This window comes from Phoca vitulina, unplaced genomic scaffold (assembly GCF_004348235.1).
Source record: "Phoca vitulina isolate PV1807 unplaced genomic scaffold, GSC_HSeal_1.0 scaffold78, whole genome shotgun sequence".
Classification (NCBI taxonomy): Eukaryota; Metazoa; Chordata; class Mammalia; order Carnivora; family Phocidae; genus Phoca; species Phoca vitulina.
Window position 1 is genome coordinate 1146267 of NW_022589781.1, and position 24637 is coordinate 1170903.

The 24637-nt window shown below is 44.6% G+C and overlaps 1 protein-coding gene across 1 annotated transcript in view; it reads right to left on the bottom strand.

Annotated features, from left to right (window-relative positions):
- DNAH14 (dynein axonemal heavy chain 14) overlaps positions 1–24637 on the bottom strand; it is a 354473-nt gene that overhangs the window by 103570 nt on the left and 226266 nt on the right. Inside the window, exons 48-58 of the mRNA XM_032393957.1 lie at positions 24028–24212; positions 22964–23092; positions 21608–21745; positions 20550–20717; positions 19422–19592; positions 16331–16498; positions 15543–15635; positions 8414–8611; positions 6329–6490; positions 4199–4390; positions 2672–2850 (exon numbers count right to left, since the gene is read on the bottom strand). Of these exons, the coding sequence (XP_032249848.1) occupies positions 2672–2850; positions 4199–4390; positions 6329–6490; positions 8414–8611; positions 15543–15635; positions 16331–16498; positions 19422–19592; positions 20550–20717; positions 21608–21745; positions 22964–23092; positions 24028–24212 (1783 nt within the window). The remainder of the gene's footprint in view (positions 1–2671; positions 2851–4198; positions 4391–6328; positions 6491–8413; positions 8612–15542; positions 15636–16330; positions 16499–19421; positions 19593–20549; positions 20718–21607; positions 21746–22963; positions 23093–24027; positions 24213–24637) is intronic.

Below are 24637 nucleotides of genomic sequence, written 5' to 3' on the forward strand. Positions count from 1 at the left end.
GGGGGCGGTCGGGGCGGGGGGTGGTGGGCAGCTGTGGCCATGTGGCAATGGGCCAGTCCTGCATGTCCATTGCTGTGGCAGCTCCGCAAATCCGCACACATGGCATGGGGCATGGGGCCAGGGACACACATGCGCCAATGCCAGTGTCCGGGCAATGTAACGACAGGGGAACTGAGCGGAAGCTGTAAGCTGGACCTCTCTCTACTATTTTCCAACTTCCAGTGAATCTATTTCAAAGTGAAAAGATTTTTTTTTTTTTAAAAGAAGCAATAAGTTGAAAATTTTCCATTTACATATTCACTAGGATAAAAAATGGAAAACATACAGTTTGTAAGGAATAAAGTAAATAAGCACAATTACTGTAAAATCAGCGGACTACAGATCTGTCAGTCAACAAAATTTTAGTCCCAACTCTAGCAGGAGGAGGAAAAAGCCTGTGGAAGAATCCGTTTCGACTTCTTGGCTTTCCTAACCTAAAAGGATGTCATCAACCATGCTCTGCACAAGGTCAATGACACGGATGCTGTCGGGCATTTCCCACTTTGATCTAACCCTCGGACAGGTCCTCAAAACGTCTCATCCAGATTCCTACAATAGCTTTCAAATCTCTGTTTTGAGTTTTCTATCTCTCCAATTTATCCCCCATTCTAATACCAGAGGGATCTTCCTAAAATACACGTATTACTCACCTACGTAAACAGATTGTTATTTGTTGTGTTGCATATGTCGGCCACTGCCGACTCCCAAGAAGCAGGTGCTATTAACAATAAAATGAACTCTTAGCAACACTGAAAACAAAGTGGGGCTACTGAAGCTGAGCTCCCAGGGGAGCACACACGTAAGGCAGGCATTTCGGGACTTACCTTCCCTATAAACGGAATGTTTTTTATGAGTTCTGGGGTGGGGGACAGACGTGGATTGGCTGTAAGGGACCCAGACCACACACTGAACCCTCCCCACTTTTTCTTCTCCCATGTCTCACCCTGGGAAACGGGGCTGCAGGAATTGGCGAGTAGCGAAGAGGAGCTGGGGAGCAGGGACCGCTCACCTTCTCACGTGACAGATGTGAGCAGTTATGGAGAGCGATGGTAGAGACCATGTGTATAAGGGGACATCCTGGTCTGACCCACACATCGGGGGGGCTAGCACAAGGCATAGAAACCACCGAGCCACCCAGACAGGTGTCTGGGCTGATGGTGTGCGTGAGGCACGGGCAAGCCGGGGAACAGAGGACACAGCAGGGACAGGGACTGGTTGCACCGATCGCCGTCTCGTGGTTGCAGATAGAGGGCAACCCCCCCGCCCCCCGTGGTAGGAAGGGGACACCTTGGAAACTTGGAAGGATCCTCTTATCTCTTGACTCCTGTGTGGGGGGCATCGGGCCGATTTATCCAGACTGCCGTCATCACCCTCAGTTTAACCACCGACCAACAAAAAGCTCAACCTAAGGACTTGGAGAAAGCACCCAGGAGCCCCAACCTCCAGGACTGGAGAGTCTTTACTTAATAGAACAAGGTTCACCTTTAAACTGACAGGATTCCTTGTAGCCTCACCGCGTTCACGGACCCCAGCAACGGCTCTAAATGGAGCGGACGTTGAATCTGCCATGCCCCACCCAGCCTCGTTAACAAAAACTTGAGAAAATGAGCCCCTGAGCTGTGTCCACATCAGGCCGCTGCTGAGGCCACCACTGCTTCTGGCCTCCGCTGGTCTGCCGGACGCAAACTAACGTCTCTAGCATGAGAGGTGAGGAGACACTTCCGTTGTCCTGGGCTTTCCGCGGCGCGTCTGAGGCTGAGTTATGTGTGGCCGCCAACGCGTCTGGGCGCACCCGGATTAACAGCATTCCTAACTGGCCTGGCTCCACATGGGGAGCCTGGCTGTGGCCTATCGTCCAGGCGGGAGTCAGTCACGGGCACCATCCTCCAGGGTCGCTGAAGACACAGAATGGACTTGCTTCAAGCCCCTAGCAGTACGGTTAATTAGAGTGTCTCATCGGGTGGCCCCCACTTCCTGTAGCAGGATGCAGGCCAGGCTGGAGGATGTCGCCGGAGGGCAGCAGCTCTGCCTGGGGGTCCTGGCAGCCCCCATGCCCCGATGTGGGTCATGCAGGCCTCATTGCGACTGCTCGTGGCCTCGTCAGACCCCCTGTGGCCTCCTGGAGCACAGTGTGGGATGCTCATGGGCAGGTGCTACGAGGCCGGTTCCGCTCATGTTCCTGTCCTCCCGGGAGGCTGTTAGGACACGGTTTCTGGTGTCGCTGGGGCTCTGATCAGGTCTGAGAGCTGCTGCCCCGTGTTTTCTCACCCACCTTCCCAGCGGCACCTGGACAAGGTGTCTGCAGCACCGGGGCGTCCCGCTGTCTGTGACGCAGACATCGGGCTCCTGGTATGTTGGTGTCGTCCCTGGGATAAAGGCCATGACTGGTGGCACCTGCAGCTGCTCTTGCTTTCACGATGCGATCTAGCGATGGCTCGACACCCCCTCCCTGTCTCCACCGACCGGCAGCCTTAGAATGCCTCACCTCCTTGAAGGGCTTGTGCCACTGTTGCCCTTTCCCCTCACTGGAAAGGCAGATTCGAGCTCCTCTTTTGTGTTCGTGTTTCTTTTTACAAATAAAAGCACCAATTAAAAAAATATATATATTTCTGATTTGGTCTCGAACTCTTACCTCTTTGTTTGCATTTCCTTCTCTCGTGACCTCAAAATGTGAGCAAACGTATCCAGGAACCGCAAGTAGCTACTGGGAGTGATGTAATAATGCCTACTTTCCTGGAAGTATTTTGTGTTCAAGTCTTTTATACTTTTGTGGATTTGGACACACATTGGGGCAAGTTTTTCTTTTAAGTTCTGCAAGATAATAATTTTTAAGAGTCAAGAGAAAGCAATATAAATATACATAAAGAAAGAGAAAATAACTTGAAAGAGTTATCATTCTGAGATATGGGGAGGTAGAAAAGGTCCTGGGTTAATGGGACCAAGAATAGAGAAGTCTTAGTGGTTTGGATGGTGTTACGGTGGATGAAGCAACAATAGGGCCGGTGGTTAAGGACATGCCAGACTCATGCTACCAGGCTTTACCCTCATTTCTGCTGCAGCCATCCAGGATTTCGGGGGCCATCACCAATGGCCTGGGTTCATGGTGCCTTTTTATTTTTTTAAATTTCCCATCTTCCTTTCCTAAAGTAGGTTATCAATTACAAGAGACTCCACCTCTCTTCCTTGAGTGAAGTAAAGCTGCAAAAATGTCCTTACATCCTCAAAGGATATAATGATATGTGGGTGGGAAAACTAGAGGAGAAAGTGCCCCTCGCTTAATTTTGGAGAAAATTCGGAGACAGGACTTAGCCCTGGTGCCCACCTCCAGCCCACCAAGGCGGCCAATCACCTGGTCCCCTTTAATCCAGCTGCATTTTCTTCCTGACTCTACCCTTGGCCTTCACTTTTCCTGGACGCTTCCCATGTGAGGTCGCAGCCCTTTTCCAGGTGCCGCACTGACTTCTGGGCTGCTCTGGGGTCTTCGGTGGGGCTGCACTCGAAAAGATTCGTACTTACTTCTGGACTCATGAATTCTGGGCTCATTTTGCGTGTGGTTCATTGTCGCCAAACCAGAGAGATTGACAGGGAGCACCCAGAAGGTTGTAGCGTCCTTACCATGGCACCTGGCGTGCCAACTGGAGGTTGGTCCCCTGCAGGGAAACCTGCTGCTCACCGCGACCGCAGGGCAAGACCGTGCAGAGACCCAGGCAGTGAGGAATCTGGGCATCTGTGACACAGGACGGGCCAGGGGGCTAAAGAGATGGGGAACTGATAAAGAGTCAAGGCAAACACTTGACCTATTTCATAGTTTTGCCCAGAGCTGCCTATTTTCACCTACCCAGGATTCACTGCTATTCAGAGACATAATTCTGCCAGATGCTGTTAATAACCTGAAATCTTCCCTTGGATCAGATTTTTATTTTATTTTATTTTATTTTTTTAAAGATTTTATTTATTTATTTGAGAGAGAGAGAATGAGAGAGAGAACATGAGAGGGGGGAGGGTCAGAGGGAGAAGCAGACTCCCTGCCGAGCAGGGAGCCCGATGCGGGATTCGATCCAGGGACTCCAGGATCATGACCTGAGCCGAAGGCAGTCGCTTAACCAACTGAGCCACCCAGGCGCCCCTGGATCAGATTTTTAAAAGAGGTTGTATTTACCTCTTTGTTCTTTAAATCCACCTTTTCTCTTAAGAAAGAATTGGCTATGGCAAGGAGAGCTTCTTCTGGCCACTTCTCATACCAGTCGATCGTGCAGGTGGTAATCATAGAGGGATAGGCTCTACAGTGCTGGCGAAAGGTCGGTCCTTCGGGACTCATGGTCATAAAAATATGAAGATTTTTATGGATCCTCTGAAAATTAATAAAGATATAAGTTGTTAAAATGGAATCCCCTGCTTTGGAAAAAATATTACATTAAAAATTACTAGAGGTGATCAGGTGCCCTCTGAGCGCCTTCCGAAGGAGACTGCAAGTCCCGTGGAGCTCTCTCGAGGAAAGAGGCCTGGTTCTGCCCTCCGTGACCCGGAACATCCCCTCTATGAACCAAGTCACACGAGCGGGTGTGGTGCTCGAGTTCTGTTCAGGAGGGGACCTTACATCAGATGGAGGTGGGTCTATTTCACTCTTTGCTCTGGGTTGGTGTGCCACTGAGATTCCCAGAAACTCAGAGTGGGAAGTGGTCGGAGGAATGAAAGCTGAAAGACACAGAGAGAAACAGACCGACGTCGTGGGCAGAGCACAAGGGGGGGCAGTAGTAAACCCCCGAAGGGTTAGCACTACGCGGTATTAGACCCGCTACAGTTTCACAGGTCTTCGGCAAAGGGCTGGCTTCCCTGAAATCTCCCTGCCTCCTTCCCCCCACGAGGCTGGGCTGTGCGGCTACTGTTCCTGGCTCCTCGGAAGGACTGGTGTGGGCGCAGAGTCTCTCCTCATGTCCATGTGTCATGTTCAATGAAACCACATAACTGAAAGCAGCTTCAGTGAGTCAATGTTCCTTCCAACTCAAACAGTTCAATTTGTACAAAGTGGTAAGATGTTTGAGTATCAAGCAACCTATTTTGCCAAAGAAGTGCGGTAAAGCTGACAGAAGAGGAAAGTGTAAGATTCTTTTTCCTCCTTTTTATCTTTAAAAAATGTATGAAGGCAAATTAAACTGCTCAATGCAGAATTCATACAACAGAGAAATGTCTAAATTAAAAATGAAGTTAGCTCTCTTTGCTTTACCCATCCCCAAACTCCTCCTTGAAGATATTCCATGTTAACGGTTTCAAGTACTTCTTCACTCATTACTGTAAGACACTTCAAATCATTTTTGCAAGTGGGGTATAAAGTAGACATATAAATAATTAAAATTGATTTCTAACTGGGATTCTTGGTTTATTTTTTTTATTTCTGGAGGGCACTGTTCTCCAATGAGAAATTCTTTGTTCTTCCTTGCCAATCACAATCTATATAAACCAATTTAGTAACAAGGCACTAGAGGGCCACAAGTTATCAGGATGACTGCATTTAAAAATATCACCCAATCTAAGCATCCATTCATGTGACATTGTTCTCCCTCAATTGTGTACTCCATTTGTGGAATTTTTTACATCTTCTCGTGCCAGATCACTAAGTGTCCACTGAGGATGGATGGTGGGCCAGGTCGATTTTCAGATGACTCCATCATCGACAGGAACTGGCCCGAGAAGTAAGTAGGCCTGCGGTGCTCTCCTTTGAAGGTCTGGTTTGGGCGATCCTGTCTCCTCTCTCTCTCCCCGCTGAGCCGATGGCTGGTCATTGTGCCCTAAAGATGCAGAAAGCTTAGCTCGTTGGTCTGGACTGTCTCCAGACAGACCCCACTGCTGAGTTCCTTCTGAATATCACCTGCTCTGTCTGGATTATTTCTGTCTGTGCCCATCACCCCCTGGCCAATTCCAGGGCTATTCCAAGGGATGCAAGAATTCGGGTCTTTTGCCTTTACAGACTTGTTACCAACCGTGGTCAGGGAGGGAAGTCAGTGTAAGAAATAAGCCTGGTGTCTTATTTCTCTTGTCATTGTCTCTTGCTGTTATCATGTTCTTCAGACACTGGTAGCCAGGCAGGCCCAGATCCTCGCTGACCTTGGATTTACCTAAGGGTATGGCGTGTCTGTGTGTGGGGATCTAGTCACTAGTTTTAACTTAAAAACTCATTTAAAGAACTAAAAAAAAAAATTTATCCAACTTGAAAATCAGGTACAGAATTATAAACGTAGTCTACTTGTCATTTAACATGGTAATTTGGTAAAGCCAAGCCGCAGAAGAGTACCTTTTGGAAGAATGCAAGTAGAGACTGCCTGTTATCAATGGAACCAGACTGTTCAGCAAAAGATCTCATCCTAAGTGCAATGGAATCCAGCTCCTCATTTTCAAACAGGTCAAGTATATTCCTCAAATTGAGAATGTTGTTCAAATCCTCCAAAAACGACTCCTTAGATGAAACAGATACACATCAGGAATGAGTAAGTTATTTACGTTTTCCACTCTAAACATGCCAAATTGAGACCCAGGATAAAGAGCAGTGAAAGAGTTTTTATTAAAACATATGAGCATTTTGATTTTGAGAGAAAATCCAAGCTTTGCTAAAAAAAAAAAAAAAAAAAAAAAGCATCTTTAGCATCATCACCTCCTCAGGATACTCCTGAGACCCTCATGGGTTCCTGGTGTTTCAGGCGGGGAAGGAAAGCGAGTGGGAGGACCATCTCCAGGGGAGAGCCGACAGAGCTGCCGAGGGGCTGGCTGATCTCCTGTCTCACCCACAACTGACGGAGAACCGATGGAGCTTCTTAAACACACGGATCATTTCCTCCTGGTCAGGGGGTTCGCTTACCTACCCCAGGGTGCTGCTGCCTCGGCATCTGCTTCATTCTACCAAGCAGCCTGCGGGGATCCTACACTCACACGAGCCCCTGGTGCAAGCCGCCAGCAGAGGGACGAGCAGGTGCTGACTGCTGGTAGGACTTCCCCGACAGCCTGCGCTCAGCAGCCATCCCACCTCCCACGGCCCACGGGCCTTACACGCCCCTTAGACAGACCGCCCCATGGCCCTAGCCAAAACCCCACTCTTTGGGTGTGAGTGGACCCATCTGGCCCTAGCAGGAGCCTAAGTCACGCCACCCACGGGCCCCGGATCCTGCCTCTCCTGGCCTGACCCTGCCCTGATCTCCCCGGGTGGCCCCTCAAGGCATGCTGTGTACTTCTTCCAGGACCTCTAAGAAACTTCTCGATTTCAATTTCTCTCGTGGTCTTCTGTTGAACGGTGGATTCCCATCCAGCCCCCTGTGCTCCATTTAACAAATGTTAATTTAACGAGTCATAACACCATTTTTTGGATTCACATGGAAAGCAATGATATGGCCAGGAGAAAGCTGGAAAGTGGGGAGAAGAGATCCAGTGACCTTGAAGTCCTGAATGACATGGGAGTGGATAAGCACATTCAGCCCAGCTCCAACTGATAGTGCATTTCTGAAAAAATGATTTCTTAAATTATAACAGCAGGCTTCCGGCATGGGAGAAGTGACATCTTCCGAAATCCAGAGAAGTATCTGGCAGAAACCTCAAGCTGATGAACAGAGCAGGGTATTTAGATTTGGGAAAGGGAGGACATATAATTAAAGTGGAAAACTGGACACTCTGGAGAACAGCAGATAACAACACAGCACCCGGACTTACTCTTGAAGTGCGATGTGCAAGAAAACCACAACCCCGGGGAGAGAGGCCCAGCATGAGGAGAGAAAACAAGATGCGAGTTTGAAACAACACTCATAACTACATGTGTCTGGAAATGTTGCCACAAAGAAGTAAATACAATCTGAGATGGCCCATGACGTTTAGGCTGTGGAAGGGCATAATTTATGCCAGATAACAGGTGAGAACAGTAGTTGGGTGATTAGCATTTTTTGCTTGTGTGTAAACCTTTTAGGGAAATACGTGAACTATAACTACAAGGAGAGTCCTAAATGTGACAGTGACGTTGGAGCAAGAGGACCGAGGGGAGGAATGGGAGTCTCGAGTGTGTGGCTGGCATGCTGCGGAGCTCATGCACACACAGTGGATTCAGATGACCGTGTTTTTTGCAAAACACAGACTCCACAACTAGTTCAGCTACGTGGACCAATTACTTCTCATTTGTCAATTAGAATGAAAATTGTAAAGACAGAGATGCTTTTGCAGAACTCTCAGCAGCATGAGGACAAATATATAAATGCTGTCGGCTGGGAGTGGGGAGGACAGAAGAGCGGGAAAACCAGGGCAGGCCGGCAGGACTATACCTTCTTTTCAAATATTAAATGGGGGGGGAGGAGCACTACTTAATGGCAAATGCTAGCAAACGCTAAAGACAAAAAGTACTTACCTGCTTTGGGTTTAAACTAGCAACTATCAGAGCAGTGGGGTTCCCTTCCAATCCTGCCTGAATGAAGCCCCTTTTAAAGTCTTCTTTGAATTCGATGTAGGCATAATTGTGGGACGTGGGCACCCGGTATAGTCGGCACTCTGTCAGGTAACAGGCCAGAGCAGCACAGGTCTCCTTCCCACAGCCGTCTGTGCCAATCTGTGCGAGAAGAACAAGCCAACATACGGTTCCTACGTACGTCCCAGACACGTTGCAATGCATGGTTTCCTATCACCAAAATACATATTTTTATAATCTTTTCGGGAAATACGTGAAATATAATTACAGTATTTACCAAAGTTCTATAGGGCTTTCATATACATTCAATATTTTCAACTTTTCTCTTTATAGTCTCTTGAAATATATGAGATAATTTGACTGGAAGGAACGATAACACAATCTGAAAAATAGCATCGACAGGTTATAAATCATTACATTACTGCCAGTATTTGACTTTTCATTTAGAAGAATTTAGATAGGTCTTTTCCTATTTATTCTGAGCAATAACCACTTAGGTGCTCTTTGGTAATAATGACAAAGTATTACCTTTTTTAGCAGCTTTGCTGAGGTGTAACTTACTGGCTACACCTCTTTTTATGTGTATAATTTAATGATTTTTAGTAAATGTACAGGTTTGCAACCAGTAAATCCAGTCTTAGAATAGTTCTGTCCCCCAGGCCTGTTAGTAGTGAGTCTTCACTTCAACCCCAGTCCCAGGCAACCATTAGTATGCTTTCTGTCTCTACAGATTTCCTATCCATTGAATAGTAAATATGAAGTCTTTTGCATCTGCCTCCTCACTTAGCATGATGGTTTTGTGGTTCTTGCATGTGGTAGTGTCTATTAGTAGTCTGTTCCCTTTTATTGCTAAATAGTATCCTACTGGATGGGACCTACTGATGGGACACTTGGGAGTATGTCCACTTTGCAGCTATTCTAATAATGCTCCCGGAACACTTACGTGCAAGTCGTAAAGCGAACGTTTGCTTTACTTTCTCTTGTGTTGATACAGACAAACGGAACTGCTCTGTTAAAGGGTAAATTGGGGTTAACTTCATAAGAAATGGTCAGACTGTTTTTCAAAGCAGTTGTACTATTTTACATTCGCGCCGGCCACGTGTGCAAGCTCCCGCTTATCCACAACCTTGCCAACACTTGATACAGCAGTCGTGCAAGCGCATGCGGGCTGATATCTCCGTGGGCTTTCAGATCGCCTTTCCCGAATGGTAAATGATGGCGAGTAGTTTTCTCATAGGCTTATTCCCATTCATGTCTCTTTGGTGAAATATCTAGTTAAATCTTTTGTCCACTTAAAAAAATAAACTTTTTGATTTTAGGAGAGTTTTTGATTTGCAGTAAAATTGCAAAGATAGAAAAGAGAATTTCCATACACCCCACATCCAGTTTCCCCTACAAACATCGACCTAGTAGGATATACTTGTTCTCATTAAATGAAACAGTATCGATCCATTATTAACTAGAATCCCTACTTTATTCAGAGTTCCTTAGTTTTTACCTAACATCCTTTTTCTGTCCCAGGAGATATAACTAGTAAACATAATGTGTTTACTAGTTATATCTCCTGAGGCTCCTCTTGACTGTGATGGTTTCAGACTCTCTTTTTTTTTTTTGTTCTGATGACATTGACGGGTTTGAAGTGTGCTGGTCAGACATTTTGCAGAATGCCTCTCGGTTGGGATTTTCTTGATGTTTTCCTTCTGACTAGACTGGGGTTATGTGTTTCTGGGAGGGAAGACCACGGGGATAAAGTGTCATTTATCAACATGATTTATCACTGTTGATGCTGACCTTGGTCACCTAGATAAAGTATTGTATGTCAGCCTTCTCCATTGTGAAGTTACTATTTTCCCCCCTTTCATACTGCATCTTTTGGGAAAAATCACTAATAGCTCACAGTTAAGGAGTGCAGAGTTATGCTCCAATTTTGTATGCTGACCTTTGCATACACACATTCCTATAAATGTATGAAACCATATACATGAAGCCAAATAGGAGTTCAACTGCTGTCTTCAACTCTCATCCATCACCATATGGCTCACTCTAGCCTCTTCCCCTTGCTTATCTGTAAGCTCCCGCTCCAACAGTGAGAAACCTGGCTCCCACCACCTGCCATCCTTTACTTACTCAGTTGTGATATATATGCACAGTGGTATCAGAATGGTGACCTCACTCCCACAGGAAACCACTTTATTAGCTTACATACAGTTTCTTTTGCCTTTAGTCTTACAGACTCCACTCCCTTCCAAATTTCCTTAGGTCAGTTCCTTTCCTTTCCACCCTCTTCAGGGAGACTGTTGCACACACTGTGACACAGTTTGGTTGTTTCGTCACATTCTGCATTCCATCCTGGGATTCCCCAGACCTCCTAAATGACTCTTTGGAACTTCCATACACTAAGGTTCACTCTTTGTGCTGTGAAGTTCTACGGGCTTCGACAAATGTGTGGTGTCATGTACTCATCATTACAGCAATGCACAGAATAGTGTGCTCGAATATCTTGCATTTCACCTTTCTTCCTCTCTCCAAACCCTTGGCAACCACCAATCTTTTTACCATCACCATAGTTTTGCCTTTTCCAGAATGTCATATAATTGGAATCATACAGTGTGTAATATTTCCAGACTGACTTCTTTCACTTAGCAATATGCCTTGAATATTTGTCCATGTCTTTTTGTGGCTTGATATCTCATTTCTTTTTATCTTTGAATAATATTCCATTGTACCCCAGTTTATCACTTACTGAAGGACATTTTGATTGTGTCCAATTTTTTAAAAAAGTTGCTGTAATTACACATGGGAAGGTTTTTGTGAGGATGTAATTTTTCAAATATGTTAGGTAAATACATAGGAACATATTGCTAGACTATATGGTAAGGCTATCTTTAGCTTTGTAAAAAACCACCAAGCTATCCTTCCAAGTGACTGTGCCATTTTGCATTCCCATCAGCAATAAACGAGAGTTCTTGTTGCTTTGTACCCTTGCTAGCAATTCCTACTATCTGTTTTTTGTTTTTTTTTTAATTTTGGTCACTTTAATAGGTGTGTAGTGATTATCACATTGTTTTCCCTAACAACAAATGATATTGAGAATCCTTTTATATGATTTTGTGAGATGTCTGTTTATTTTTAATTGGGTAGGTTGTCCTTAGGATTTTCTATAAACAGGATCATGTGGAATGTGAATAAAGACAGTTTTACTTCTTGTAAAGTAAGTATCTGGATGCCCTTTTTTCCTTTTTCTTATCTAATTGCACTGGGTACAAACTCCAGTATAGGGTTGAATAGAAATTGTGAGAAAAAAATGTATCTTTGTTTTGTTCCCAGTCTTAGAGGAAAAACATTTAGCCTTTCATCATTAAGTATGAAAGTTTTTCATAGATGCCTTTTATTAGGTTGGTAAACTTCCCTTCTATTCCTTTTTGCTGAGAGTTTAAAAAAATCATTGATGGTATTGGATTTTATCAAACGTATTTTCTGCACATATGATCATGTGGTTTTGCCTTGTATTCTATTAATATGGTGCATTATATTACTGCTTTTGGATGTTAAGCCAAACATGCATTCCCAGGATAAATCTCACTTGGTCATGACGCATGATACTTATATGTTGTTGCATTCTGTTTGCTAATACTTTGTGCGGGAATTTTACAACTATATTCATAAGGGATATTGGCCTGCAGTTTTCTCTTGCCGTGATGTGTCTTGTCCAGTTTTGGTATCAGGTGATACTGGCCTCGTGGGTGAGTTGGGAGCTGTTCCCTCCTCTATTTACTGGAAGGGTTTGTGAAGGATTGATCTCACTCTTCCTTAAATGTTTGGTAGAATTCTCCAGTGAAGCCATTTGACCAGGAGCTTTTTTTTCCATGGGAAGTTTTCAAATTCCCAGTTCAATCTCTTTGTTTAGGTCTTTTCAGACACAATTGGACACAATTCAGGTTTCCTATTTCTTTAGCTCAGTCATTTGTGTCTTCTTCCATTTCATCTAGGCTATCCAATGTGCTGGCACACAGTTGTTCACATTATTCTCTTATAATCCTTAATTCCTGATTTAAAAAATTTTAATAATGGATTCTTCTTTCTCTTTTTTTCTTGGTTTGTCACTTTTGTTCATCTTTTCAGAGAAAAAAGCTTTGGTTTCATTGATAATCTCTATTGTTTTTCTGTTCTACTTTCTTCTCTCATCTTTATTAGTACCTTCTTTCTGCTTTGGGGTTTAGTTTTCTTTTCTTCTGTAGTTTCCTAATGTGGGAGGTTAGGTTATTTGAGATTTTTCTTTAAAAAAAAAAAAATTTAGGCACTTATAGCTTATATACATTTCCCTCTAAGCACTGCTTTGGGTATGCTGTGTTTTCACTTATCTCAAAATATTTTCTAATATCTCTTGTGATTTCTTCTTTCACTCATTGGTTATTTAGGAGTATGCTGTAAAAATTCCACGTATTTGTGAATATTTCAAATTTCTTTCTTTTTTTTTTTTTTTAAAGATTTTATTTATTTATGAGAGAGAGAGCATGAGCAGGGAAGAGGGGTAGAGGGAGAGGGAGAAGCAGGCTTCCCACCCAGCAGGGAGCTCGATGCAGGGCTCGATCCCAGGACCCTGGGATCACGACCTGAGCTGAAGATAGCCACTTAACCGACTGAGCCACCCAGGCACCCTCAAATTTCTTTCTGTTATTGATTTCTACTTTAATTCTATTGTGTTCAGAGGACATACTTTGAATGACTTCAATCCTTTTAAATGTATCGAGGCTTGTTCTATAGTCTGGCACATGGTCTATGTTGGAGACTGTTCCATGCGTGCTTGAGAAGAATGTGTATTTTGTTTTTGTTGGAAGGAGTCTACTATCTATGTCAATTAGGTCAAATTGTTTGTACAGTATTATTGACATATTTATATCCTTGTTGATTTTGTATCTAGTTGCTCTAGCAATGATTGAGAATGGGGTTATCGAAGACTCCAATCATTGCTGCTGAACTGCTTATTTCTCTTTCAATTCTGTCTGTTTGGCTTCACATATTTTGGGGCTTAGCTGTTAGGTGTGTGTGTTTATAACTGTTATATCTTTCTGATGATTGATGCTTTTATCATTATAACATCTTTCTTTTCTCTTGAACACTTGTTTTTTTCCCTGAAAGTCTATTTTGTCTGATATTAGTATAACCACTCCAACTCTCTTATGGGAATTATTAGCATGAATTATCTTTCTCCATCTTTTCTTTTTTCTTTTTCTTTTTTAAAAGATTTTATTTATTTATTTGTCAGAGAGAGAGAGAGCACAGGCAGGGGGAGCAGCAGGCTCCCTGAGGGAGCCTGACACAGGGTTCAATCCCAGGACTCCGGGATCATGACTTGAGCTGAAGGCAGATGCTTAACGACTGCCACCCAGGTGCCCCAGTAATGTTTACTTTTAACAAGTCATGTATGATATGCTTTTTACTTCTTTATCTATTCAACTAATCTCATTTGAATTGACCAATCTAGATCATGATTATTTTTTTAAATCTGTTTTAAACGTTCTTCATCAAGTCATTACGCTCCCTCCGGCTGCTTCTCCCTGCTGAAGCCGCATAGGCTAGGTCAGCTTCCAGTTATATTACCATTTTACACAAGTGAATCCCAGTGCAAAGATCTATCGATCTATTGATGATGTTTAATTGGGCAAAGTAGTCACAGGATCAGAGAGGAAACAGGGACTTGCCATGCTTTGCCTTGTATTTTTAACAGGGGCTCTGATAGGACGATAGGGTCATGAGAAAGCATTGTTAAAAAGGCAAGTTTCTAGTTGAGCGTTAGGTCTTTAAAAATTGCTCTGAATGCATTCTCAGGATTTTAGAATTGACAACTCTTTGTAAACTCACTTGTTATTAGAAAAGAAAGTCACTTTGTGGTAAAAAGAAGCAAACTGAGAGTATGTACCATTTGGGAGTTAAAAAATAATCCATTATTAACTGAAATAGACAAAATCATAGATCTTACAGAGCTTATGTTCTAAATGTGGAGACAGGTAATACATAAATGAAAAGTTAAATACGTAAGATCCAATAACACTAAGGTCTAGGGAGAAAAGGCAGAATAAAGGGACAAAGTGACAGGGGCCGAGGGGAGGGGAGAGACAGGGGAGGCAGGAGTCCCAGGGGCTGTGGTAGTGGCTCGGGTAGGGTGGAGGCAATCGAGATGTGTACGAGTGTGCAGACTTGAAATATATTTCGGAAGCTGTATTTCCAGGATGTATTGACGGACTGAGGGTGGGGTGTGACAGAAAGCGTCCAGAATGAGGGGTTCCTGGGTTTCTGGCTAGAGCGGTATATCTATGTTGGTGCCATTTATGAGATGGGCGAGGTTAGTAAAGGAATAGTTTCGATGGAGGAAATAATTTGCTTTTGTATTTTTGCCTTAATTCTATTTTTCAGTTTTTAATTCCTTTTAATTACTCTTAATACATGTCTGTTCAAATAAAGCTCTAGTAGTTCTGAATGCAAAACAAGTCTTTTTGGGAAAAAATGATGTGAATTAAATAACTAGTTATAAATAACAAAAGTATAAAATACATAAATAATAGGCATAAGCAATAGCTTAAATGTTCATAAATACTGTGATTCCTATAATTGGCTGCGTGTGTTGGATTTTATTTAGCCTTCTGAAAGCTTTTGTCTACTCAGGTTGTTTGGGGATTTGCCAAGAATTTATCTCCCACTTGTTTTCATGAGAAGTAGAACTTTGTGCAAAGACTCAGTTTCTAAATCCATATTCCAGGAAATGTACTGTTTTCAAGGTCAAGATCCACCTGCACAGACACTACGTTGGTGCTGAGGATATGCTAGAGATACTGCCAGCTCCATCACTTTTATTCACATCAAACGCTTCTAAAAACAAGCATTTTTATGTGCTGATAAATTTCTTATGCAAACTCCGGAGAGGAAGAGCACGTTGTGTGGGACTCAGTGGCTGCAAGCTTTCACAAAGAGAAAGTCTGCATAAATAAAACTTTTGTAAGCAAGGTAGATTTTATCAGATTCCCTCAATTGTTATTTTGAAACTTAAATGTATTTGAACAATTTAAACTCCTACCAGTAACATGTGACCCCCTGGCTGCCGAAGGACCCTCGCAGCTCTTGCGATGTGTTCTATGGCTTCCTTGAAGAACACCATGGAATGAAAAATCTAGCAGAGGAAATGGGACAAATAAAGTGCTTACAGGCATAGAAAAGTCAAAAGTTCGCTGCAGTTTTACATACAAGGATCCGGGAGTGAGACTGACGATTTTCGTAATCCAGCAACTTAGACCCACTAAACTGGTTTACATTTCTGAAAAATAAATTTGCATAACGAGGAGTCCCTATGCCAGTATTGCCGTGAGCAAGACCTGGGGAGTCCCAGGCTCGAGGGAAGAGAGGAGGAGGAGAACAACAGCATCGGGGCTGTTCTGCTGCTGCTTTATCTTGGGTGGGACTCGTGGTAAGGGAAGAGTCCCAGGAGACGGGGTAGCAGCATCTGTGATTCTGTCAGGGCCCCCGGTCTGACACCTGTCTGCCCAGGACAGCAGTGGCAGGGATGCTGCTCCTTGCTGTTGCCCTGGACACGCAGGGGCATAGGGAGAGAGAATTGCAAGCAGACTCCCTGCTGAGCACAGAGCCTGACGCTGGGCTCGATCCCACGACCCTGAGATCACGATGTGAGCCGAAAGCAATTCGGACACTTAACCGACTGAGCCACCCAGGCGCCCCTCTTTCTCTCACTCGCACATACGTCTTGAAAATATCTGTTGTGAAAGAAATATACCCATCCATGTGTGTGTATAACACACACACACACACACAGCACTCCTCAGAGTCTACACAGCACACATCTGTACGTACCTCCAAAGACGTGGAGCTCAACTTCTTTTGGAATTCATTCAGCACATTGGCAAGTCTATTATAGTCATTGGTATTCCGATAGATCTTTTTCCTATGAGGCTTGTTTATATCCAAGAAATCCACAAATACAATTGAGTCGTTCATCAGTTTTTCTTTGGTCCACTGAATCTATTGTAAGATCATCATTTAAGAGTGTGTGTTAAGAGCCAGATTCTACTTGTTATCAAAACGAATGGAACAGATCTGTATCAGAGACGCTCTTGGCACAACAGATCCAGGTAAGCCTTGGGGGCTCTTCCCCTTTGCTGTGCTATGGAACCTGTGGGCCCTTTCTCAGAATATGTACATCTGGTGCCATACAAGGGTTGCAAAGGAGACCGAATACATTGACCTGGAGTTCCTGCACCTGCACTGCAGGCCTGCGCCTCCCACTAGGTTTCAGCAGCCCCACCCCCACCCCCATCAGATGTCCAGCGCTGGAAATTCCCAGCAGGCACCCAGGAGATGAGGTTGGGTGGCAGGATAACATGACAGGTAAGAGGATATCAGGAGTCCGATCTCCCCGGTTTGGATGACTCCACCACTTAACTAGCTATGTAACCTGGGGCAAGTTCTTAGCCCCCTCTGCCTCAGTTTCTTCATCTGTAAAGTGAGGATAACAGCAGGACCTCCATCGCGGAGGTGTTATAGAGACTAAGATGAGCAATGATATAGAAAGCTCTGGAAACAGTGTCTGGCACATTGTAAGTGCAACAATTGTTAGCCTTACCACATTTTATTTTTTAAAAATGAAAATAAGCCAAACAGCTGATTAAATGATACCATATAAATGCAAATTCTCAGAGGACTAATTTATATCCTTATGTCCTTAAGCAAGATGGGTCAATATGTCTTTACTCTGGGGTCTTGCAGCGGTTCCTGCTGTCCGTCCACAGGGCAAGCCGTGTGTCCCTGAAGCATGTGCGAGCTCACGTCCTACCGCCTCTGCATCTATTGCTTGGTCGTCCGGCAAAGTCCAAAACCTGGACTGCCCTGCCATTTACAGGAGGGAGTTTGCAAACTTCACCCGGGGGGGTGGGGGAATGATCTCTCTCTAGTTATGTTAGCAAAGTCCCTCCCTTCCTCCCAGTTATCCTTATCAAGCACCAACTGAGAGGAAGGAAGGATGCTGAATTCTGGTGATTAGGTAGAGATAAAAATCAATGACTTTGTTCTCATAGAACCCACAGGTTAGAGAGAGAGATAACTAATTACATTATAGTAAGTTCTAGGATAGGAAAGTCCACAGTCCTGGGAGAACACAAAGAAGGGACCCTCAAACCGGAAAGGGTGCGGTGTGGGCCAGCGACATCCACTGAAAGAGGAAGCGCGAGCTGAATCTTGAAGGCTGGCCAGAGGGGACCCAGGGGTGTCGAGGCAGAGGCAGGAGAGACCACGGACGCTGATGCCGCATTCCAGCTGGGACGTGGGGCTGAGGTGCCGAGGTTTCCGGCGCGGTCACGGAGGTGGGCAACATCAGGCCAGGGCACCGGGAGGTGCAGGGAGCACAGCAGGCAAAGACCGGGAATGGTTTTGCAAGTGGTTTTGTGTGTTGAGCATGAAGCACCCCGAGCACCGCGAGCCAGACTTGGAAGACAAACCAAGGTCTAACTTTAGAGCTCAGGTTCTTTCTGCCGAACCACCTGTCTGTATCTGAAATGTAGACAGAAAGTCCAGTTCTTGCCCACAGCTTACATTTATAGAGCGCTTACTGTATGTCAGAAACTGTTCTAGACACAAAGGGGTGCCGCTGATTCTCAGCACAGCCTACAAGTGGGTATGGCTGCTACCCTAACTTCAGAGATGAGGGAACGGAGACACGGGGGGTCCCCTGCCAGGGCTCCACAGCTGCTCAGGGGACGGGCTGGGCTTTGAAGGTGGGCAGGGCCCATGGGGGTAGCCTCTATATTCAAGTGCTTCTCAGGTTGCCAGGGAAGAAAAGCGGGAATGGTACCCAAGTGGGCTGGGGAGTCTAGTCTCTGAGCAGGGGAAACGGGGTAAAAGTAGGGACAAGAGAGGTCTAAAGCATCACCGAAGAGCAGCAAGGACAGCAAGGACATCACCAAGGACAGCAGGCCAGGTGTGAGGGACTCCACAAGCGAGTGGAGGTGTGCTGGTCTAGCAGGCGGGAAAGGATCACCCCTGTGAGCTCAGTGGAGACATGGGAGGGCAGGGGCTGTGCGCTGACATGAACAATCACATCAAGGAGGAGCTGGGCTGGGCTGAGCGCAGAGAGCTCTCATCTGGGCTGAAGAGCAGAGAGCCTGGACTGAAAGGAAATAATGATGGGAGTGTCTCGAAAATATTTTTTAAAAGCTTTCTGGATTTGGGACTAGTCTTAAACATACATATGTACACGTACACAGTACACACATACACACACACACACACGAACGCAGATCTACATATATGTGTATATGCTGCATTCTGAGTTTATGTGCATGTCTGTATCTTTAGGTATAAGGTTCATACCCAAAAGTCTTTTTTTTTTTCTATTGTGAATTCATTATATTTCCTGGGCTCCTATGAACAGGACGAGAGAAAGCAGCACCACCAAAGAAGACAGAAAAGGAAGGAGGAGTCACCTCTGGAAGGAATTCCGAAGGACCCCGCCCCCCCCCAATTCTCTCGAGAGGAGCTCACACCGCAGCCTCGTGAAGGCGCTGAGCTCACCCCTGTGCTTCCCCACCAGCTTGTGGTGTGGTTCAGTCTCCTGAACTGCTCTCCTTCCTTCTGGACTGGGAGCCCAGGGGTTCCGTGGAGACCAAAGTTCAAGGCGCTGGAGCTACGGGGACTGAGCGCTTCTGCCAGGCCTGGAGAAACATGAGCTGTGTCAGGGCTTGAAGGCCAAACGCACGAGCAAGGGCATCAAGACTTTGTCATTTCCATCCCATCAAATCCATGTTCATTTAGACATTATCAAGTGGAAAATGGGATTGTTAATGATATTAATAATGTTGTTATTAATATTATAGAAACGCCTGAGGGCTTTTAGAAAACAACACTTTTGCCTGAGATACCATTTAAAATAATTTTTAAAATATAGGTTTACCTGAAAATGATTTTCAATTTCCTTTGAGAGAAGTTGATAGAAAAGCCCTTTTTCGGTATATTCCATTAGGCGATCGTGAAACACTCGGGTGGCTTCGTGAACTAAGAACAGAGCCGCCATCTGTCTGGAGTTAACGACGACCTTCTCGGCTTGCAGCAGTCCCAGGAGGAGCTATTAGGGATTGAAACCTAAGGTTTATTTTGAACATTAGCAGGTAGTCTGTGAAGCAGAGGCTCAATTTGTTCAGGTTTACGATTCCATACAAATAGAAGCGATGATCTGAGGTGAGAAGTGTCCATTCCTCCAAGTGATAAACTTGATTTTTGATGAGATGGGCAGGTTGTAACTCAGGGAAAACTGGCATGGCACACCGCCCCGGAGGGAAAGGGGCTAAGGACCCCTCGGCTGGGCCTAGTGGAGGCCTCGCCGGCTCGGGAAGCCATGGGTCCTAACCACTGGGGCTCACTTGGAGCCAGGGGTGCAGGTGGTGACCGGGACATGCTTCTTCATGCAGGCATGTTCTAACATTCTGAATTGGATTAAAAGAATTTATAACCCATTTCAAACATGATAAGCACTATTTTGGACCACAGGTCCATGGCAAGGAGAGAAAGACCGAATTCAAAAATTGTTTTTCTTAATGTTTTAATTCTGAAAATTATTTGATCAAGGCTAGTAACTGAGTCAGCATGGTTGGCAACATTTCCTGTTATAAAAAGCAAGACTCGTGGGAAATGCAAGCATATTTATGAAATGCATACAGGCTTTCATTTTCTGAGAGCTGCACTCATATCTCAGAAATAAAGCAAAACCAAAAGCCGTGTAATACCCTTGCCACTGCTTTCCCTGCTGAGACTCTCAGCCAATATTCTAACAGTCTGAGTGGCTTCATCACTGAATTGTCTGCAGGGCATTATTTTAATGATTCTTTTTAAATGGCTCATGGGATAAACTGCTAATAAACAGCAAAACTCATCAACTTGGATTTCTTTTTCCCCCCTTCTCTAACAACTGAATGTTGACAGTGGAGCAAAGAGGAGAGAGAGAGAAAGAGAGTCAATTCAGTAAAATTACATTTCCTCAACTTACAATTTAAAGTTAAGCTAGAAAATGGATTTTAAAACACACCTTAAAGATATCTCGGAGATTAAAGAGGTAGTGGCATTTCACTGGGGTTGGCAACATGTTCTGACATACTTGATAGTAGACAGCAAGAGAACAAGATATTATCTGATCCTTACTTTTCTGAACGTTGGATGTGAAGTTATTGATGGAGAAATACATTCCCAAATGAGCCTTTAAAAAGAAATTTTATAGTCAGCCTCAAAGTTTAAGCACAGTTTCTTCCTAATTAATCCCTACTAAAAAGGAGATGTGTGTACTATCATGGAGGATTAATGACATTTAAAATGTTAGTAATTAGAATCCACTTTAAACCAAACAGACTAATACAAAGACACTGCAAGGGTCGCAAACCGGGGAAATTCTCCTTGGTCTGAGTTTGGTGAATGATCTAGAGGCAGGTGTTGCTGCACTCTGGGGACAATTTATGCCCCACCTGAGTGTGTACCAGGAGTGCTGACAACTGTCCTGCCCCCTTGCTCTCCAGGAGAGGTCACGAGATGGAATACAAGGTGACAGAATTATTTTCTCATTTTGGTTTGGTGTATGTATATATATTCTTCTACATTAGGATTAAGAGTCAGACGCTTAACCAGCTGAGCCGCCTAGGTGCCCCTCAAATTTATTTTTCTCATCAAACTAGATTTCAAGTCAAGCCATTTTTCTAATCAGATATTTCAGATTTTCTTACTTTGTATTCTACAAAGAAACAAAGAGAACAAACTAGGATAGCAGAACTCTAGGCGAGCTTGTTAATAATGCAGACTCCTGAGCTCCATCCCAGATATGCTGGATCAGGGTCTTTGAGAATGAAGTCGTAGGATGCATATCTTACACATGCATTAAACGTGTGCCACATGTATTTCTAATGCACACTGGCTTATGTTTCAGTTATTTAGAGGCAAATTACAACCACAGGCCAGAAAGGGGCGGGGGGGGGGGGTACAAAACCCATCCCCTTGAGGGAATTTTCTTTCAATATCAGTGGTTTTAAGTTTTCACATCTTCTCTTATACTATGGAATTAAAATTCTTGTTCAATAGAAAATGAACTGACTGCATTACCTGGAAAATAGTGCGCAGGGCGCTCTGTGGAGGATGAGGCAGCACCAGGACGGAAAAGTGTTTGAGGAGACGCGGGCTGACGTGCCTCCTGACTGCTGCAGGGCCGCAGGCTGCCACTAGAGAAAGATCTTGAATGTTCTGTGGGAAGAGTGAAAAGGGCGAATACATGCATCTGTAGAAAGTAAAATATCACCCATTTCTCAGCCCCCAGTGAACAGAAGATTTCAATGTTTAGACGAAAAGATGATTTACTGCAAAAACAAAAACTGTGACCGCAATAGAAATTGATCTTCTTAGAAGTAACTGAAACCCTCAAATGCAATTTCGAGACAGCTTCCTTCTAGGAGGCTTTCTAAATGTCATCAAGCCATAGCCTGACTTTGAAAAAGCAATTACTGGACACGGAGCAACATGCTGAGGCGAGTGGAGGACTCTGGTGATGAGGGAGGGCTCAGGAGCACGGAGCGAGTCCCCAGGGAAGCCAGGGTTGCGAGGGTCACGGCCCATGGACACACCGTGCCTTCGGAGCGCTGCAGAGTTGGCCTTGGTCCTGCAGACTGGCTCACGGGCTCACGGCGGGCTTTGTAACAGCTTTGTAACAGGCCAGACCCCGGCCACAGAAACCCCACAAGAGGCCAGTCTCCTGGATTTTCCCTGCCTGGGCTGCATCTGGATTCTTCTCTTGGCTGCGGGATAACGGGTGGTTCACATAGTCTGGTGTCTGAGCCGACAGGGTGGCATCCAGGATCCCTGGCCCAGGTTTGTCTGAGACGTGAAACTGTTTGTAATACAGCCATCTAATTCCACAGACAAAGTCAGTTCTTGAGCGCAGGGCTCGTGATTTCCAGAGAAGGAACCAAGTAAGGAGACAAGTACATTTGCTTTTTCAAAAACTGCAGCCATTCTGACTTGTTCGAGGTAATGGAAACAACGGCCCAGAATACCGCCCTGCGAATCTGTTGGACTGTGCAGTGCTATGGAACATCCCTGATCAGTGATCTTGCAGAGAAAGACGCAGAGCGCTCTTACACAGACAGTAAGATGCACGTGCTGGGGCGCATTTTCACTAGCTTTTCTCCTATGTGTTCACTGATGCTGCATAACCTGATGAGCTGCTGATGTGATTAATAATGGTGAGCATTTGACTCAGAAATTAAACCTACATGGCATACTTGGAATTTTCACTAACAGCGAATCCTACGGAGCCGTGTGGAATGACAAAGATGTCTTCGGCATGGTTCAGGTAGGGTTTCTGATGTTATCTGTGTGTTCATCCCAAGTGTCTCAACTCACTCAACTCGGTTATGAACATTTAGTTCATTGTTAATGGGAACAAAATCTTTGTATATGCTGTACCTTCCAAGCGTTCTTCTCAGTGTTGTATAGACCTCCCATATCTAGTAACTGCCTGATCAGTTCCAGGGGTGGCTGAGCTCCGGACGTATCTGGTTCCGGTACGTTCAGATCATCAATGAACAGGACAATCTTGAGCAAGACAAAAGATTTTAAAACATATCACTTGGTGTTGCCTTTCCTTCAGTTACACATTAGGAATACTAACTACACTATGGTGTAAGAACAAAGTTATATGAAACGACATGCCTGTTTTTCTCTTCAAAAGCAGGAGACCAAATTCCTTTTTGAAGAGATGACTTTAGAAAACAGTAAGTTTTCAAAACAGCGGCCGCCCCCAACAAGGCTATTCTCTTGGTACCTTTCCCTTAGGCTTGCCTTCCTCTTATTGTCATGTTAAAAATAAGACAACAGGCCCCAAATGGGAGTCCCTGGTAAGCCCCAGGCCACCCAACCCAGACTTAATGACAGCTTCGGCTCTCCCAGAAGGGGATCTGAAGCCAGTCACTCAGCTCTAGGGAGGTCGTCCTGACACACCCTGCCACCCCCAGGGGGAAGGTGACATCACCACAACCCACACGCTGTTTGCCAGGATAACTTGCTTCCCGCCCCCCGCCCCCCCATCCCGCCCTTCTGCTTGTAAAGTCTTTCATTTTGTACAGCTCCTGGAAGCTCCTTTCTTTCTGCTAGTTGGATGCCTAACAGATTCATGAATAAGTGAGTAAAGCCAATAAATCCTTAAAATTTACTCAGTTGCATTTTGGTTTTTAACAGTCCCAACTCATGGTTGTGGGAAGAAAATGTGGTCAAATACACCGTTACGAAACCATCTAAAGCATTTTCTGTCTTATCTGGTCATGTTTAATTTAGATTCCAAGAGCTTCTTTTGGCTTTAGTAATTCCAAATCCGTATAATTGATCAGTATTATACTGATCAGTATTTATAAAGTGCATTCTCTAGCAATGTGCAGGGGTGCTTTCTCTGTTTATGATTATTAAATAAAACAAATCACATTATGGCTAGAGTGGCAGAAGCAGATTAGTCAACGGGATGGCAGGCATTTTACCCTGCTGTTCTTTGGCGCTCCAAGAGTGTCTTTGGTTCTTCTTACTAATTTCTTCAGGACCATCTCCTTGGCTTTGGCAGCTGTGATACTGACACTAAAATTTACTGTTGAGACTATAATTCCTTTCTTATCACTTTTCAATGAACTTTCATCAGTTCTGACTGCTGGCTTTTTAATAGGCTTATCTGTTATGCCAAATATGGAAAGAAACACAAATTTAGAGTACTTTAACAGTATTTGTGATTTATTTTAAGGTGTTAGGAAATATGAACGTTACATAATTTTACTCTTTTGTTGTCATTTGCAAGAAATCACTCTGAGGACAATTCAGTGAGAGAAGGAGTACCAACTGTGAAATGTTTCCAGTGGTTTCCTCCCTTCCACGTGGTCTGCGGGGTCTCTGAGAACTCTCTGTAGTTTATGCACAACTGACACTGGTACCTTTTTATGACTTCAAAGTACTGGGATGTGCAAGACGGTATGTATCTACTGAAAGCACCCAGGAGAGGTTTAAAAGCAGCGTGCACCTGCGTCCACCAAAGGCATCAGACTTAGGACACATTCCCTGACAGCATCCTCCACAAGGGCCACTCGGGATGGTGCTACGGCA